General features: G+C 48.2%; 1 protein-coding gene across 1 annotated transcript in view; it reads right to left on the minus strand.

Annotated features, from left to right (window-relative positions):
* Positions 1-5,205: 5,205 nt before the first annotated feature.
* The window catches only part of LIMD1 (LIM domain containing 1), an 80,212-nt gene continuing 69,942 nt past the window's right edge, over positions 5,206-15,475 (minus strand). The window contains exons 4-9 of the mRNA XM_081245119.1: positions 14,415-14,482; positions 11,844-11,906; positions 7,826-7,956; positions 7,173-7,224; positions 6,586-6,654; positions 5,206-5,431 (exon numbers count right to left, since the gene is read on the minus strand). Coding sequence (XP_081101245.1) covers positions 5,294-5,431; positions 6,586-6,654; positions 7,173-7,224; positions 7,826-7,956; positions 11,844-11,906; positions 14,415-14,482 — 521 coding nt within the window. The 3' untranslated portion in view covers positions 5,206-5,293. The remainder of the gene's footprint in view (positions 5,432-6,585; positions 6,655-7,172; positions 7,225-7,825; positions 7,957-11,843; positions 11,907-14,414; positions 14,483-15,475) is intronic.

Below are 15,475 nucleotides of genomic sequence, written 5' to 3' on the forward strand. Positions count from 1 at the left end.
TGTACACCAGAGGGTTGACCACATGAGTAGACTCTGGGCTATTCCCTGTCTGGGTATAGATGGCAATCACATACCTTGGCTCCTCACCCCTTCTCCCATGCTAGTTAGCAATCGGGAGACCTCATCTCTAGTCCTGGGCACACCCTGGCCCAGACAACATTTCCCCTGACTACACCTTCATCCCTTGTAGCATCAGGGTCATAGAAAAACAGCAGCCTACATTTGTAAAATCGGAATAGCCACTCTCTCATTGCTTGCCCCTTCCCTCTGCAAGTCCTGCCTTCCTGTATGTGGTTGCCTTAAATCTAGAGGGTCACTCACCTCTGGAACTCTTTGGTCATAACCTCATTAGAAAAAACAGTAACATACACAAAAGGGAAGGAGAAAAAACGACCACCGTTTTGAGCATGACCTGAAAAGTCTCAATAAGAAGGTCCCAGGTGAAGAAACTGGATGCTTGAAAGACGATTCTCCAAGGGTCTCTCACATTCCTACACATCTTGTGAGGGAGGCACTGCCTTACTTCCAGACTACCTTTTCAAGGATGTTTGCGTAGTAAACAGACTTGGATGGAAGAGATAGTGTCTCTCTCTGGAGCAAAAGTCAGGCAGGTTTACTGCCCATTTATAAAAGATTGTGGTTCTCTAAGCTTGGGTTTCCTCTTGTAACACAGCCCACTGCATGTGCAGGTATCACCTGGCCCTCTTCACGGGGCCCTGTAGGAACTGGAGCTCAGGCAACTAGTGCAAAGGCTTACAGTGTGAAATGCTACTGCTGCTACTGTGAGTAATAAAGTGTCCTTTGTCCCTGACCCAGGAGTCTTATAACTTCTGCCAGGATCCACAAAACCATGGCATGCTAGCTTATTAGCTTGCCGGTAGGATAAAATGTGAGACCCTACACAGTTTCAACGCCCGAATATTCCTTTAAGAATCCAGAGCTCTCAGACATAAAAAAGAATGAAATAATGCCATTTGCAACTACATGGATGGACCTAGAGATTATCATACTAAGTGAAGTAAGGCAGAAAGAGAAATGACAAATATCATATGATACCACTTTTATGTGGAATCTAAAATATGACACAGATGAACTTATCTACGAACCAGAAACAGACTCACAGACATAGTGAACAGACTTGTGGTTGCCAAGGGGCAAGGGGGTGGGGGAGAGTTGTACTGGGAGTTTGGGATTAGCAGATGCAAACTATTACATACAGAATGGATAAACAACAAGGTCCTACTGTATAGCGCAGGGAACTATATTCAATGTCCTGTGATCAACCATAATGGAAAAGAAAGAAAGAAAAAAAAAGAACCCAGAGCTCTAAAAGACCAAATCCCGTTAGCAAAAAGCCCCATGTGCTTACTCCATACACACAAAAGAAGACCCAGTAAACATGATTATGTTGGAGATCACTTTAATAGTCTACAAATTAAGGCAGTTTTATTGTCATGATATTTGGAATAATTTTATAGTAACAGTAAATTTCTGAATAATTTTATAGTAATAATATTTTGAATAATTTTATGGTAACAATATTCTGAATAATTTTATAGTAACAGTAAAATTTTGAATAATTTTACAGGAACAATATTTTGAATCAATTAAAGTAAAAGAAGAGACACAGGGGAAAATAATTTCCCTGCAGAGTGAAATTTTCATACACTATATAGAAATGTCCCACATCTGTCCAGTTCTGGCTCAGAACAATTGATAGCTAACACATCTTCCTCATCTTTTTCCTACTGCTTTTAAAAGTTACTTCCAATAGTAACTGGGAAATGAGGACTCATTCCTGGCACAAAGGAGAACACAAAGCACTTGGTTTCCTGGTCGGCAGTTTTAACAAGTGCATCGAGCAACAATGGTTTGGGGTCAAGTCTTGCACACGTTCTTTGCAAGGGCACTAGCAGCCATCACACCTCTCATACTTTCACACATGTGGGAAACGGCACACAGAAACGGCCTGCAAAGGAGTGTGAATTCCAGATCATTCTCTCAAATTCTAACATTTCTGTTTTTCATCTTGGGTAACTCAAGTCCACGGAAACGAGGTGAGGGCAACACTTGAAAGCAATCAGAACTCCTTGATAATCCCACCGGCCACCCAGGACTCAGTGGCACAACCTCGGTGGACTCAGCCGAAAGAGGCTTTCGCTCAAGCCCTAACCACGGAGAAATGGAAAGTCCTGCCGCCACGTGCAGGCAATGACCCAACAGGACTCAGTGCCCTTCTGTGTGGAAAATGAACAAATCACTCTCTACTCAACCACAGATGGGAGGATAATGTCAGAGAGAGAGGATCCTGCTATGACAGGCCAACCTGCATTCCTGGCTTTTCTCAGATCACTCAGGCCGTTTTTGAATGACCCTAGCTGGGCGGAAAAAATGACAAGAAAAAACTAGAGGGCAAAGTGAGGCAAGGGAAAAGGCTGGAGGCTGGCTTTGGCATCTGAAATCAGGCCATAATTCTTGTTTATCTAAAGTCCGAGAGTCATCTAGGGAACTCAAGATAAGGCTATCTGCTCTACCTTTTAAAACAAACGTATTCATCCTGGTCTACGAAGTGCTTGTGTGTTCTTTCTACATGCCTATAAATACAACCCCATTATAGCTCTATTTGGCTAATAATTTACAGAAAGTTTAAAATACCAGGTAAGTGGGCATCTATTCATGGCTTTTTTGCAAGGGCCTGAGGAGGAGACAAAACTGGTGGGAGATTCCTACCCAGTACCCTCTCCAGGGACACTGACAGTAAGAGAAGTTGCTGCTTAGATTTCTAGGGTGTCTAGAAATTCTCTTACTGTTCTTCTTCAGCAGTATAAAATATTTGCTGAGATATCAAAATTGCCTCAATCAAGGCCACTTTAAAAATTTCATTTAAAAAATGAATCAGATTTTTAAACTACAGTTATGCCTTGAACAACTTAAGGGTTAATCCTCATATAACTTATAGTCGGCCGTCCGTAACCATGGTCCCTCTGCAGCGTGGATTCAACCAACCACAGATCTCGTGTAGTACTGACTGCAGTATTTACTGCTGAAAAATATCCACATATAAATGGACCCATGCAGTTCAAACCCGTGCTGTTCAAGGGTCAACTGTTACCAATTTTCAAACAAATCCCTGCTACTTCTGATGTGGCTCCAAGGCAATTTTCTTTCCTCTGCTTGACTTGATAGTGGAGCAAAGGTGTGTCATCAAGGCCAGAAATAATCCTCGGTTGGCAGAGACAGGTTGAGACATACTGGCTGGCTCCATTTGCCCACCAGCGTTGCCAAGGCTGAGCCAGATGGTGTGCTGGGAAGGGAGGGGGGACCCCAGGGTTCACCTCCCCAGCCCTCTGGATTTTTAGCCCTCCTATAAACATTCATGGGTTTTTAGGAGGCTCAGCCTGTGAAAAGGAACCAATAGAATCACACAGCTTGGGCTGAAGTGACATCTGGCCAAAGGATTCCAGCAGAATGAATTTAACAAAAATGGAAAAGACAATCCATGGTGCCCTTTCTGTGCTTCTTACAGGCAGCTGCTACCAAATGAGTCAAAGCATGGTTTAGAGGCTTAGAACTGGGCCCAGTGAATAGTCTGAGAGTCCCTGTGCCTTTGGGTTCCACTGACGCCCTCCGAGGCCCCAGCCACCCAATCCCCTTCCTCTGGATGTGAGGTGAGGCGGCAGAGAGCAGATGCCAGCCACCATGCTCCCAGCCTGGCTGGCAGTGGTGAGATGGTCCCTGCCTTCCTGCGACAAGGCCCTGGGTCCCTCCCCGTGGGCTGAGAAGCCAAATGCCAGCCAAGCTTTTTCTCACACTTTCTTCTCATTGAAATACCCAGGGGTATTGACCTCTGGCCTCAGGAGTGTGACACACAGGGCACATTTTGCCTCTTCAGTGCAGAGGTGGCCTTGAAATCCTGCCAGTAGGTGGCCCTCCCTTAGCCCTTGCCATCCCGGGGAGCCAGCATGATGAAATGCATAAGGCAGGAGCACCCGGTATCAATCAGATCTATTCCCAGCTGAACTTTAGTTAAGATTACAGTGCCCTGACCCACTGGTCTGACCTGGGTGAAGCCAGAGGTTCCTAACACACACTGGCTGAGTCCAGTGTGATGGCCAAATTCCTCCTTAATCTGAAGCTCTTATCTGTGAGGTATTTTTTGTGTGTGGGAGACTGAAAGTAGAGAGAAACAATTTTTACAGAAAGAAAAAGAAAAAAAAAAAGACAAAAGCAGTGTACCTTATACTGGTTTCTTCAAGCATAATGCCTGAATTGGCAAGAGAGAAACCTGTGAAATGAATATCATAACTTATGCTCAGGCACTCTCCCAGGCTGGCTTTGAGATCTTACACACAAAAACTCTCCTCATTAATAAGGGGTCAGGTCTCAGTATGTGGGCACACTTCCCCAAAGTCCATTGTTCAAGAAGCGAAAATAGGCCTAAGAGGATCCCCACAAAAGATCCCGAGACCAGCCTTTGAAGAGGGAACTCTGAAGTCCCAGATTCTTGACAGCTTCAGAGGAAAAAAAGCACAACAGGCGGGCAAAAGAGGCCTGGCGCCTGCACCAAGTTCTCATCCCAAAGCACACTCTCCTAGAACAGGATCAATCCTCCATCAGGCCGCCAGCTGCCTTTAAAGGAGTGAAGATTTCCAGGGGCACACAGAATGCTATTAGGCTACAAGGAGAAAACCCCATCTCACTTATTCCAAACCTTGGCTCTGCTTTACCAAGTGAATTCTTCCTAAGATACAAAGCACACGTCAGAGCATCCCTCTTGCAATGATGCAATTAAAATTTGCAGCCATTCTACAGAAGAACTGAAGCTCTGGAGTGGAAGGAAATCTTAAATTATGGTATGTGTGGGCCGGGGGAGGGGTTGGGAGGGGGTGCTTGGGTGCAGGTTTTTTCCGAAGGGGAGGGAAAGGATTGAACATATCGGCAGCTGAAATCTCTCTTCAGTGCAAACCTTTCCCACTGAAGTGTGAACTCTTCCCAGAGGGGACAGGAAGGTTCATTCAGTCACACTAATGAGATCTCCTGTCACATGCCACGCGCTTGCTGGGGCTTCTTCCTGAGTAATCTGATGAGGGTGTGGCAACAGTGAAAGGCACATGGAAAATACATAATCCCAGACCAGCAGGGATCCCCTCCTTGTTTAAAGGAAAGGCACCCGCCTCCCCTCCACTCCCCCAATCCCAATCCGTCCCCAGGGGCGACAGGAATTAACCCGCGGACTTCTCCTGGTGCAACCCTGGCTCCTCCTCCCCACCGTGAGGTCTGCAGGAGGCTCTGGCTAGAAGTGGTGCTGGTGAAGGGCTGTGGATGAGTGACCCTTCTCCAGCCTCTTGATGTGGCAGGAGTGACAGAACAGGTGGTCCTCCAGGGGGTAGCAGCGGTGACCATCTTCATCATTGAGCTCCAGACCGCAGTCCTGGGGTGAGGCAAAAATACCCAGTGGTGACGAAACAAAACAAAACGGACTGCAAGAGGGACACAAAGGCCACACACAGTCCCGTACAACCAGCAGAGGGCGCTGTGTGATTCTTTCCGGGCAAAAAAAAACAATGCCGGTGCGGAGACACGCAGCTCCAGCCCAGTGAGGGTCTGGACTGTACTGTCCAACACCGGCCACATGAAGCTCTCCGGCACTTGGGATGGGGCTGGTCAGAAATGAGATGTCATGTCAGTGCAAACACACACACCAGATGTCCAAAACTTAGGGCAGAAAAAGGATATAAAATATCTCAGGAAAATTTTTTTCTCTCGACTGCATGTTGAAGCGATAACATTTTGGATATATCGGGTTGAATAAAAGCACAGTGGAGCAAGTGTCTTTACCTTTTTTTCCAGCACCTGGGGTACCAACCGACAGTGATTCCCACCTGTTTCTTCAATGCTGGCAGTGGGATCAAGCTATATGTCACCCACACTCATTGTTCTCCCTACCCACAGCATCACAAAATAAATCTCCTTCCTTGGGTGAATCCACTTAATTCTGGCTGAAATTCCACAAGCACTTAACGCGTTTGCACCCTTCACAACCTCTGGTTCTCCTGACAGTCGTGGGGCACCAGTGACCCCTTCAGCCTGGGGTGTGACACCACAGAGAAGGGACAGATGGGCCCCACCTGCCTTTACACCAACCAGCGACACGCCTGTTGCCAAGGGGGTTTCTTCATGATTTTCAGGGCTCGGTTGAGAAAGGGGTTCCCGGCAGATAGAATAGACTACAAGCTGGAGGGGAGGGAGTCTATTCCTCAAATCACACACATGCCTGACAATCTGGCCCCCCAAAAGGACCTGAAACCCACACTCCCCGTGACCCTCCCACTCTGTGGCTTCAGGGAGAGCAGCTGTGACTGGCTCAGGACTTGGTGGTTACAAACATGGAGAAAACAGTAAAGACTTTTATGCATCTTCTCCAACCTCCCTCCCCCCACCATCAAATCAGGCTTCACCCCACTTCTTCCATCAGCTCTGGAGGGCAGCCCCTTGCCCACATCCTGCCTCCATCAACCCATGATGCTTTCCTCTTGGACTTCTAGGATGGGTTTGGGGGGCCTTCTAGGGCAGGGAGGGGCCTACCTCGCAGTGGTAACACTCCACGTGGTAGTCTCTGTCCATGGACACGACTCGGATGGTCTCATCTGAGCCCTGGACCAAAGGAAAGCAAGAACCAGAGGCTAGCTGGGGGGCCATCGGGGCCACCACTGCCAGGAGGGTAGGGGAGGGTTCTGGGGCAGCAAGTAGGCGGCCTTAGGAGAAGAGCAGGAATCAGTAGTGGATACTAACACCAGCAGAAAAAAAGACACATATAGTAGATGAGAGGAACTGAGAGGGATGCAGTTCTACCATCTGGAATGTCAGAGTCAACAGTGAAAACACCACCTACTTGGTCTTGTTCATCTGCTCATCGTCTAATCTGGGAGTTAGTATCAAGTCAGAGAATTTGACCCAATTACAGGGACAAACAGGACATAAGAAGGACACTGGGCTAGGGAAGGCAGCTAATGAGAAAGGGGCTTCTTGGTGAAGACACCATTTATCTCAGAGTTGAGATTTTAGAAGTATTTTTACAAAGGTATAAGGACAGGACACAGATCTTGTAAATGACGCAGGGAGATATTCATCTCTTGGAAGACCCCAGGAGCAGAGTTGAAAAAGCATCTTACCTCAGGTGGAAGGATGGGAAGGCCACAGGCTGCACACTTGGGGGCCAACACCCTGGCGGGAGAAGCAAAGAAGCAGTGAAGGGTATATTGAGGTGTTTCGGGGAGACCTGTGCCTGGAGCCTTCCTCGCTGGCCTGGCCCTGCCTGCCACCCATCACTCTTCACGTGAATCCCTCTAGTTCGTCTATAAAGACAGACCTGGCACACTCCTGGGACTATTGTTTTGGGATCGTTGCCCAGCGGTAACAAGTGCATTTGCCCCCTCTCACTCTGCTAGGGCTGGAGGCTGACCTGTTTCCAGCCCTAGCCTCATACAGGCCCAGGCAAACTGAGGGTGGTGGAGACCAGCCCTGAATCAGGGCCTTTTGAAGTTTGGTAAGGCTGGAGCCACAGGGCTTGGCACATTCCTCCAGAGGCCTAGCCAGGAATCTGATTATAGGTTTTTTGGTCCTGTTTTTCCAGTAAACGTAATTCTTTAACCAGTTCCTGTCTGCACGGGCATCCACTGACCCCCGAGGCCCATGCTACACCCCTCAAAACCATTGCACGTTCGCTGCACTGTCGAGAACAGTGCAAGCAGCCTGCAGACGTGCCTCAGCAGGTCCCCACCCTCCACCCTGCTGAGTTTCAGCCAGTGCGGCTTACACTCCTTACTTGTGGTAATCCCGGACACAGTAGATCTTGTTCTCTGAGTCCACAGTGAAGGGTACCCCGTCCAAACACTCATTACAGATGACACAGCGGAAGCAGCCAGGGTGGTAGGACTTCCCCAGGGCCTGAAGGATCTGGGGGTGCAAAGGAAGAGGTCAGGACTCAGCTGGGATTATAGGGAAGGAAGTGCCAGTGGAAGGGAGAGACACATCAGGCTGAGGGTCCATATGAGCAACTGCCACCCTCATCCCAGTTTCACTTGGACCAAGTCAAGAGATGATGGGGGCAGGAAAGGCTAACCTAGTTACAGGTATAAACAGGAGGAAACCAAATGGTATCCTTCTCCTGCACTTCACAAACCTCCAGAAGGGAGGGTTCTCTATCAAAAAACATGATTCTCTGCAGGAAATGATGCAAAGCAGGGCCATGAAAGGCTCCAACTCAGATTTGGGAAGCAGCAAATACATGGAAAGATTAAAGGAAACTCCACAAGGAAATGGAAGAGCTTGGGGAAAACCTCTTAACTTCTCTCTCCTGGGTGCCCCTACTAAGCAGCTTTGACTCTGCAGCGTGATAATCCAGAAGCCCGTGACTCGGCCCCAGATTATCTCAAATCCAATTGTAAGTAAAGCCTCTTTGTTGCTGCTGCTTTTAAACACAGTGAGGAGAAAGCCCCATGCACCTTCTTCCTCTCGGCGTCATTTGATCTGGATGTGACTGATACCTGGAACTTTAAGAGGCCATCCTGAAACCAGAACACAGCCTAGATGCGGAGGGTGGGAGAGAGAAGAGAGGTAAAGAACGTCCTGTCTATGGTGGTGTCAGTGAGTCACCAAATTAACTCACCATGGAACTGCCTCCCTCCAAACCTCTTAGGTGAGATAAAACACTTTTTCCTATTAAGTCAGTGGTTCTCAAAGTATGGTCCCTGCACCTGCAGCATCAGCAACCCTTGGGAACTTGTTTACAGTGCACATTCTTGGGCCCTATTCCAGCAATGGGTGTTTTAATAAAGTGATTCTGATGCATGCTAAAGTTTGAGAACCATGGGTTTGAGTTGACTCGGGGCTTTCTGTAATCTGCAGTTGAAAGCATCGCTGATGACTCAGTAGCAGATTCATTTCTGCGACTACCTGCGCCATGAAACTTAGCACAAACAACAGAACTATGGAATCAACACCAGCAAGCCTGCACCAAAACACCGTAGGCAAGGAATATACAGAATGGTCACGAGCATCCCTGAGTGGGGCCACACAGAATGCCTTCCGACAGGCAGAAGGAAGGGGACTTGGAACCAACGAGAACCTTGGCAGAGCATCGTGAGTCCTGTGGGAAAGCCATGCTGTGTTCTGGCCATGCCACACCTCACACACTGCAGCTGGGGGGCACCGGGAGGACGTTGTGCTAGCCCAGCCCTCCTCTGAAAGCTCAGCTTTCAAGCTTCCTCATCCCCTCTGGAATTTCACTAATCTTCCAGGCTTCCCAAGCTGCCAAAGTAGGAAGAACAACTGGCTGGGCTTCAGAGTCCCCTTGGCAATCTGGACCTTGGAATGCACTTGGCCCCCGGACTAATGCTGTCTTGGCAGAAAGAGACCCTTAATTTAACCCACACTGTGCCAGAAGTATGGTAGGATAAAGATACCATTTTGCTGCATTCTGACTAGGTGTAATAATTTTTTTCATGTGGGAAAAGGCCCAAACTCCAAGCCCAGAGTATTCCCCTCTACTAACAAAGATGGAGCAGAGACAGACAATTTACACCAAGAGTTGCACAACTGAATTCTGCTGGAGAACCAAGAATGGTAACTGAAGGAACCTTTCTCTGTATTATTATAATTCTTGGTGGCAATTAAGCGTTCTATTTTAAAAAATAAGTGTCACTACCAGTCATTCGCTGAAAGTTTTCAAGTCTGAGAGGAGTGCGACTTCATGTTATCCCATGAGGTAGAGATGGTCTCCAAAATTCAGTTCCCCGCTTCCCTTGAATTGGGATTGGCCCTGTGACTTTCTTTGATCAACAGAATGAGGAAGAAATGATGTTCTGAGATTTTAAAGTCAAGGATGTAAGAAAATTGGCAGCTGCTACTTCTTCTCTCTTGCTGAAAGGAAGTCCAGGCTAGACTGCTGAGTAAGATTAGTAGCCACGGGGAGAGCGGCCTGGAGGGTGAGAGATCATCTTGTGTCATCAGCTGAACACAGCTGAGTAAGTGACCCCAGCTAATGCCACATGGAGCAGAAGAATCGGCCTGCAGAGCCTTGACCTAATTCCTGACCCATGGAATCGTGATAAATAATAAATCACTGTTGTTTTAAACCACTAAGTTTTGGGGTGTCTTGTCATGTAGTAATAGATAAATGAGATAACTTGAGGCCCAAAGAAGGCTTAGGATACCCACAGATAAGAACAGTGTATGGTCATGTTCATAAATTTGGACACTGTTGGCCTCATATATGGTGGGTTTGTCAGAAGGGCTCTAAAATCAAGGACAAAATCTGCTAAAGAAATGGAGCCCTGTGGAGTTGGGCAGGCACTTGGGGAAGGTAGGGGTGAGGGTGTGTGGCTTGCGCCTGCCTCCCCTGGCGGAATGCGTGGAGGGCCACATTCCTAGGGAGGCCTTAGCCGCTTATCAGGGCACTGCTCACAGGGCCAAGCTGTGCTGTGCGGTGTCAGAGCCTGGACGGCAACAGCGTCTGTTCACAAACAGGGACAGCTTTGGTTCACTGTTTTATACCTGTCAGCATAAAACCAGAAGAAATGAGTGTTTATGTCCTCCAAAGACATGCATAAGAGCGTTCACAGCAACTTATTCATAAATTGCCAAAAACTGGAAAACACCCAAGTCCCCATCTGCAGGAGAATGGATAAATAAAGGGTGCTATATCCATACAATGGAATTCTACTTAGCAATGAGAATAAATGAACTACCAACACAGACAACAACATGGATGAATCTCAAAAACATTTTCCTAAGCGAGAAAAGGCTGACCCAAAGGAATCTATACTATATGAATCCAACTGTATGAAGTTCCAGCACCAGCCTGGGGCAATAGAGGTCAGAATAGTGGGTATCTTTGTGGGAGAGGGTCTTTCTGGATGTTGGAAATGTTCTATACCTTGATCTGTGTGGTGTTTACACATAGGCATATACATATATAAAAATTCATTCAGCTGTACACTTAAGATGCGCGCCCTCTGAGTTGTTTCTCAATAAAAAAGGTAAACAAACAAACAAACAAAAACAATGACTAGCAATTCCCTTTTCTATAATGGAATTAATGGCTCAGCTTAGAGAGGGATTTAACTCTTTCAACTAATAGAATGTTATATAATGATTTTCTCTGACCAATATATTAAAGAAATTTGATAGGGCTGTTCTCCAATGGTGAGCAATTTGATCCCTGAGAAAATAAGAACTCTGTATTCATTAACCTCACGACCTTATCCTAAAAGGAGGCCAGGAAGGAGGAACTGTCCCCACTCAAAAGATAAAGCCACTGAGGCCCAGGACAAGCTCAGAGAGCCATGGCTGAGCGAGGAATGGAATGGATAAAACCTGCTCCCCGTTTTGCTGTCGCAGAACTAACAACGGGCCCCCAGACCTCATCTTAGGAAATGATCAAGCCGAGAAGAACACGGGGGAAAAACAACTGTGTTATCTGACGTTCTGCACCCAATTCCAAAGTAGCTGAGATTTCTGCAGCTCCGTTTGGCATCTCACCTGGGACGCCACAAGGATCACGGAAGATCAGAGGGACGCCAATGTGACATGAACAGCCCGAAGGAGACAGTGCCAGCAGAAATGACATCGTGTGGACTGGATGGCGAAGGATGCTAATTCCAGTAAAAGCCAAATGCGGGTGCTACTACAGCAAGCAAGCAAGCATGGGGTCTTCTTTTAATAAAACCAGATGTAGCCACAAATCAAGGTAGGAAACACTGTTCTCAATTAGTAATTTCTTTTTTCTCTGAATGCCTCCCCCTCCTACCATGCTATTATCTTGTTCGGCTGACCCTACTCACCATGTCCATGATCAGATGTCCACAAAGAAAACACCTGTCAGCAGACTGCTGGAAACCAGAGTACTGCAGTGGAAAGAGAAAAGAAAGTTAAACCCAGGCGGGACAGAGGAATCTTGCTACTTCCCTGCCAGTCATGAGGAACACAAGGAATTTCTCAGAAAGATGTGTCACTCTACACAGGATCTGTCATGTCCCCGTGGACAACAGTGTGATGAATCACGGAATATCCTCTGCCACAAAAGCCATTACAAATGTTAATACCACTCGCCTTCAACAGCTGCACCCAGGCACCCATGACATGCCAGGCTCTGCATAAGAGGCTGCGCAGAGAGAGGCGTCAGTCTCTCATCGTCAGTCTCTCATCGGGTGGTGGTTCTCAAAACGGAGTTCCCTGGCATCACCTGGGAACTTGTCAGATGCGCAAATTCTTCAGCTCCACCCCAGACCTACTAAACTGGAAATTCAGGGGGTGGGGCCTAGCCATCCTGAGTTTTCACAAGCCCTTCAGGGGATTCTGATGCACACTCAAGTTTGAGACCATCACTCTAATTTTCAAAACAATTCTGCAAGGTATATAGTACACCGTTTCTCAAATGGAAGCAAAGGGAAGCTCCGAAAGGTTAAGTGACCTTCTCATGGTCACACAGCCTGTAAGGGGTAAGGACGGGATTCAAATTCAACTCTGGGTCTGGTTAAAAAGCCAATGCCTTTTACAATTAGCTTCAAAGAAACTGGATAAATATTACTTACCTTACCTTACCAAAACACATACACACACACACACACACACACACACACAGCTCTACTCTTGAAAGAAACGAGGAACTCACCTCAGAAAACAGACTAGATACTACACACTGGAAGATACCAGAAGCTTAAATATTGCAAACACAGCTTAATAAGGGAAATGTAACAGAAAGGAAGGTGGAAAAGAAAAGGGAAATTTTCTGCGACTCTACACCACATAGTGTGGGGTTTTGCTGCCCAGCACTTCCTCCTGATTCTAGGGGTAACAGTTCTTTATTTTCTTTTGGGATCCAGCCCCATTCCCCATCCTGTGGTCCTGCGATTCCCGTGGGGCTGACCCCATGATGGGTTCCAAGGCAAGGCACTGGCTCAGACCTGGCCAATCAGAGCCTCGCAGTCATCCAGCACCCAAGACTTTGCCCAGGGGTGGGCACCTGGCCCACCAAGAGCCCATGAGACTCCAGGAGCAGGACAGGCACTTGGCCCATCAGATGTGAAACTGGGAGACAGTCAACTCTGGTGTGCCACCATCTGACTATCAAACACACAGCGCCGGAGACTGAAGTGAACATGTGGAGGAAGTGATTCCTGAGGGCACGCAGGAAGCAATTTCCTTGGGTTTGCTTGGCTGTTGCCGGCAAACACGAGTCATAATGAGTCAACCCACACATCTACGGAGAAGCTGGCCCCGAGCCAGCTCTGGGTCTCACGTTGGTGGTCCCACTGACCAGGGAGCGCTCCATGCCTGGCACTGTGTTAGGGTCTGAAGGTGTAAAGGTGAAGCAGCACGTTCCTCCCTCCCTAGGAAGTTACGGTCAAGTCAGGGAAAGACTTGTAAACAGACACGCGGTGCTCTGACCACTGGCAAACCCAGGGCAGCAGCACACAGGAGGGGAGATCCACCGCGAGGCGGGGGAACGTGAAGGCCGTCGGGTGATCTGGGCAAACGCAGGGTGAAGACGTTCCAAGCAGGGGGCCCAGTGCAAGCTAAGGCACGCAGGATGGGGCCATGGCGTGCAGAGAACCGCAAGCCTCAGAGTGAGTGAGATGGGAGGCTGCCCAGACCGCAGAGAGCTCCTGCGCATGCTCTGAACCCTGGATCCCGGGCCTGGGCAGTGACACAGCACAGCAGTGAGGGGGCGGCGGAGCCATGCTGACGTCATGAGCCACACAGGCCTGGGGAGGACGTGGTGGCACTAGGCCCAATGCTTGGCCACACTCTAGGAGAGACAGGAAAGCGGAGGGGTAGAGGAGGAAGCTAGGACGCTGTTCTCAGAGGTAAGGTCCCAGGCAAGGGGACTTTTTTGCCTCAGGTGACTCTCAAGTACAGTGGGAGGGGCTGGCGGATGGGCTGGGGACAACCCTGGGGACTGTCTGATGGGCGGGGAGATTGTGAACAGCTGGCCTCAGAGGCGCCTACATGGCCGGAGTTCAGACGTGGGAGTCACTGGCACATGGACAGACTTTCAGGGCGTGGGAGAGGCAGGCAGGATGAGAAGTAAGGGGGCCCAGGTCCCAGAGTGAGAGTTAAGAGCTGGGTGGAGAAGGCAGAAATGGGCAAAGCACAAGAGGACAGGCTGAGCGACCCCAGAGTCCCTGAAAAGCACAAAGCTCTGCAGTTTGTCATTTGCCTGGGAACGTGGGCCACCCCATGCTTCTGCAGAAGGAAAGTCAGGACCCCTTTCCCCAGCAGTGCAGCTTCCAGATGGCACTACGGACCACAGAGAGAAACCACCTTCTTCTGCTTAGCCCAGCTTCTCTGCACGCTCCCCGCCTGACTCAGGGCAGGACTGAAAGGAGGGGAAGCTTGGGTGACAAACTCACCAGGAAGTCTTCCTCACAAAACACTTTGCCGTTGACAAAATAAAAGGCTTTTCCTCTCAGCTTCCGGCCTAAGGAAAAAACACAAAGGAAGGGTAAAAAGAAAATGTTAATATGCAGTGAAAAAACAGAAAAGAAAGGCAAAATCTTTTAAAGCAGAAATAATCATGCAAAATATGCCAATTATCGATAACAGTTTCTGGTTCCTGAAAGCTGTTGTGGTTCTTGGTAACAGGTAGACTCAGGCCAGAAGACAGGGTCCCCTGGTGGTTGCTGCCCGGCAGCCTGACTTGGGAATCATCCTACACCCACTTCTCGCACCTCCTCTCCGCTGAGAAAGAAGCCAGCAAGACACTGGGTGACAAGATGGCAGAGGCATCCACATGTGGGGATACCAGGCAACAGTCTCCTGTGACGCTGCCGTTTCCCACAGACATTGGGCATCATCACCTTTGACATGTTCTCCAGGGGATGCTGGTGACAACCTATCAGGAAATTCCTATAAATTGGTCAGCTCTTATCTTCCTTACTTTCACATCTTTTTTCATCTAAATGACAGAAAAAACACACTGTTGAAAAGATGATGATTTTTCCTTGATCTCAATGGGGTGGGTGGGAGTGGGAAAAATTCAAAGCACCTCGACTCCTTAGATGTACCTTTAGTTTCCACAGAGCTAGGACACTGACAAGAATAGCACACTGTATCAATTCCTTGGATCCCTTATGAAAAAACACAATACGCCACCTGTTCGAGGTAAACGGAAGCATCTTTGTGGGAGACCCTAGATCTGTATTCAGCAGCAACCCCAGATCTGAGAATACCTCCAGGGCCACACACAAATCACACCCAACAGACTCCGTGGAAGTTTCAAAAACTGAATGAATTCTAAACACTAGTGGAATCAAGCTCCTTAGGCCTAAAGTCACCTGAAACCAAAATCACCGATGTCGAAAACATTAATGGTGCTTGAGACACAGAGAAGTCCCCTCCATACACAATGGGTGTCCTTGCCTGTGACACCCCAGAGCAGGCAAAGAGCACAAGGTAACGAGGGAGAGGTTGC

Source organism: Mesoplodon bidens (genome assembly GCF_964165515.1).
Source record: "Mesoplodon bidens genome assembly, chromosome: 10".
Classification (NCBI taxonomy): domain Eukaryota; kingdom Metazoa; phylum Chordata; class Mammalia; order Artiodactyla; family Ziphiidae; genus Mesoplodon; species Mesoplodon bidens.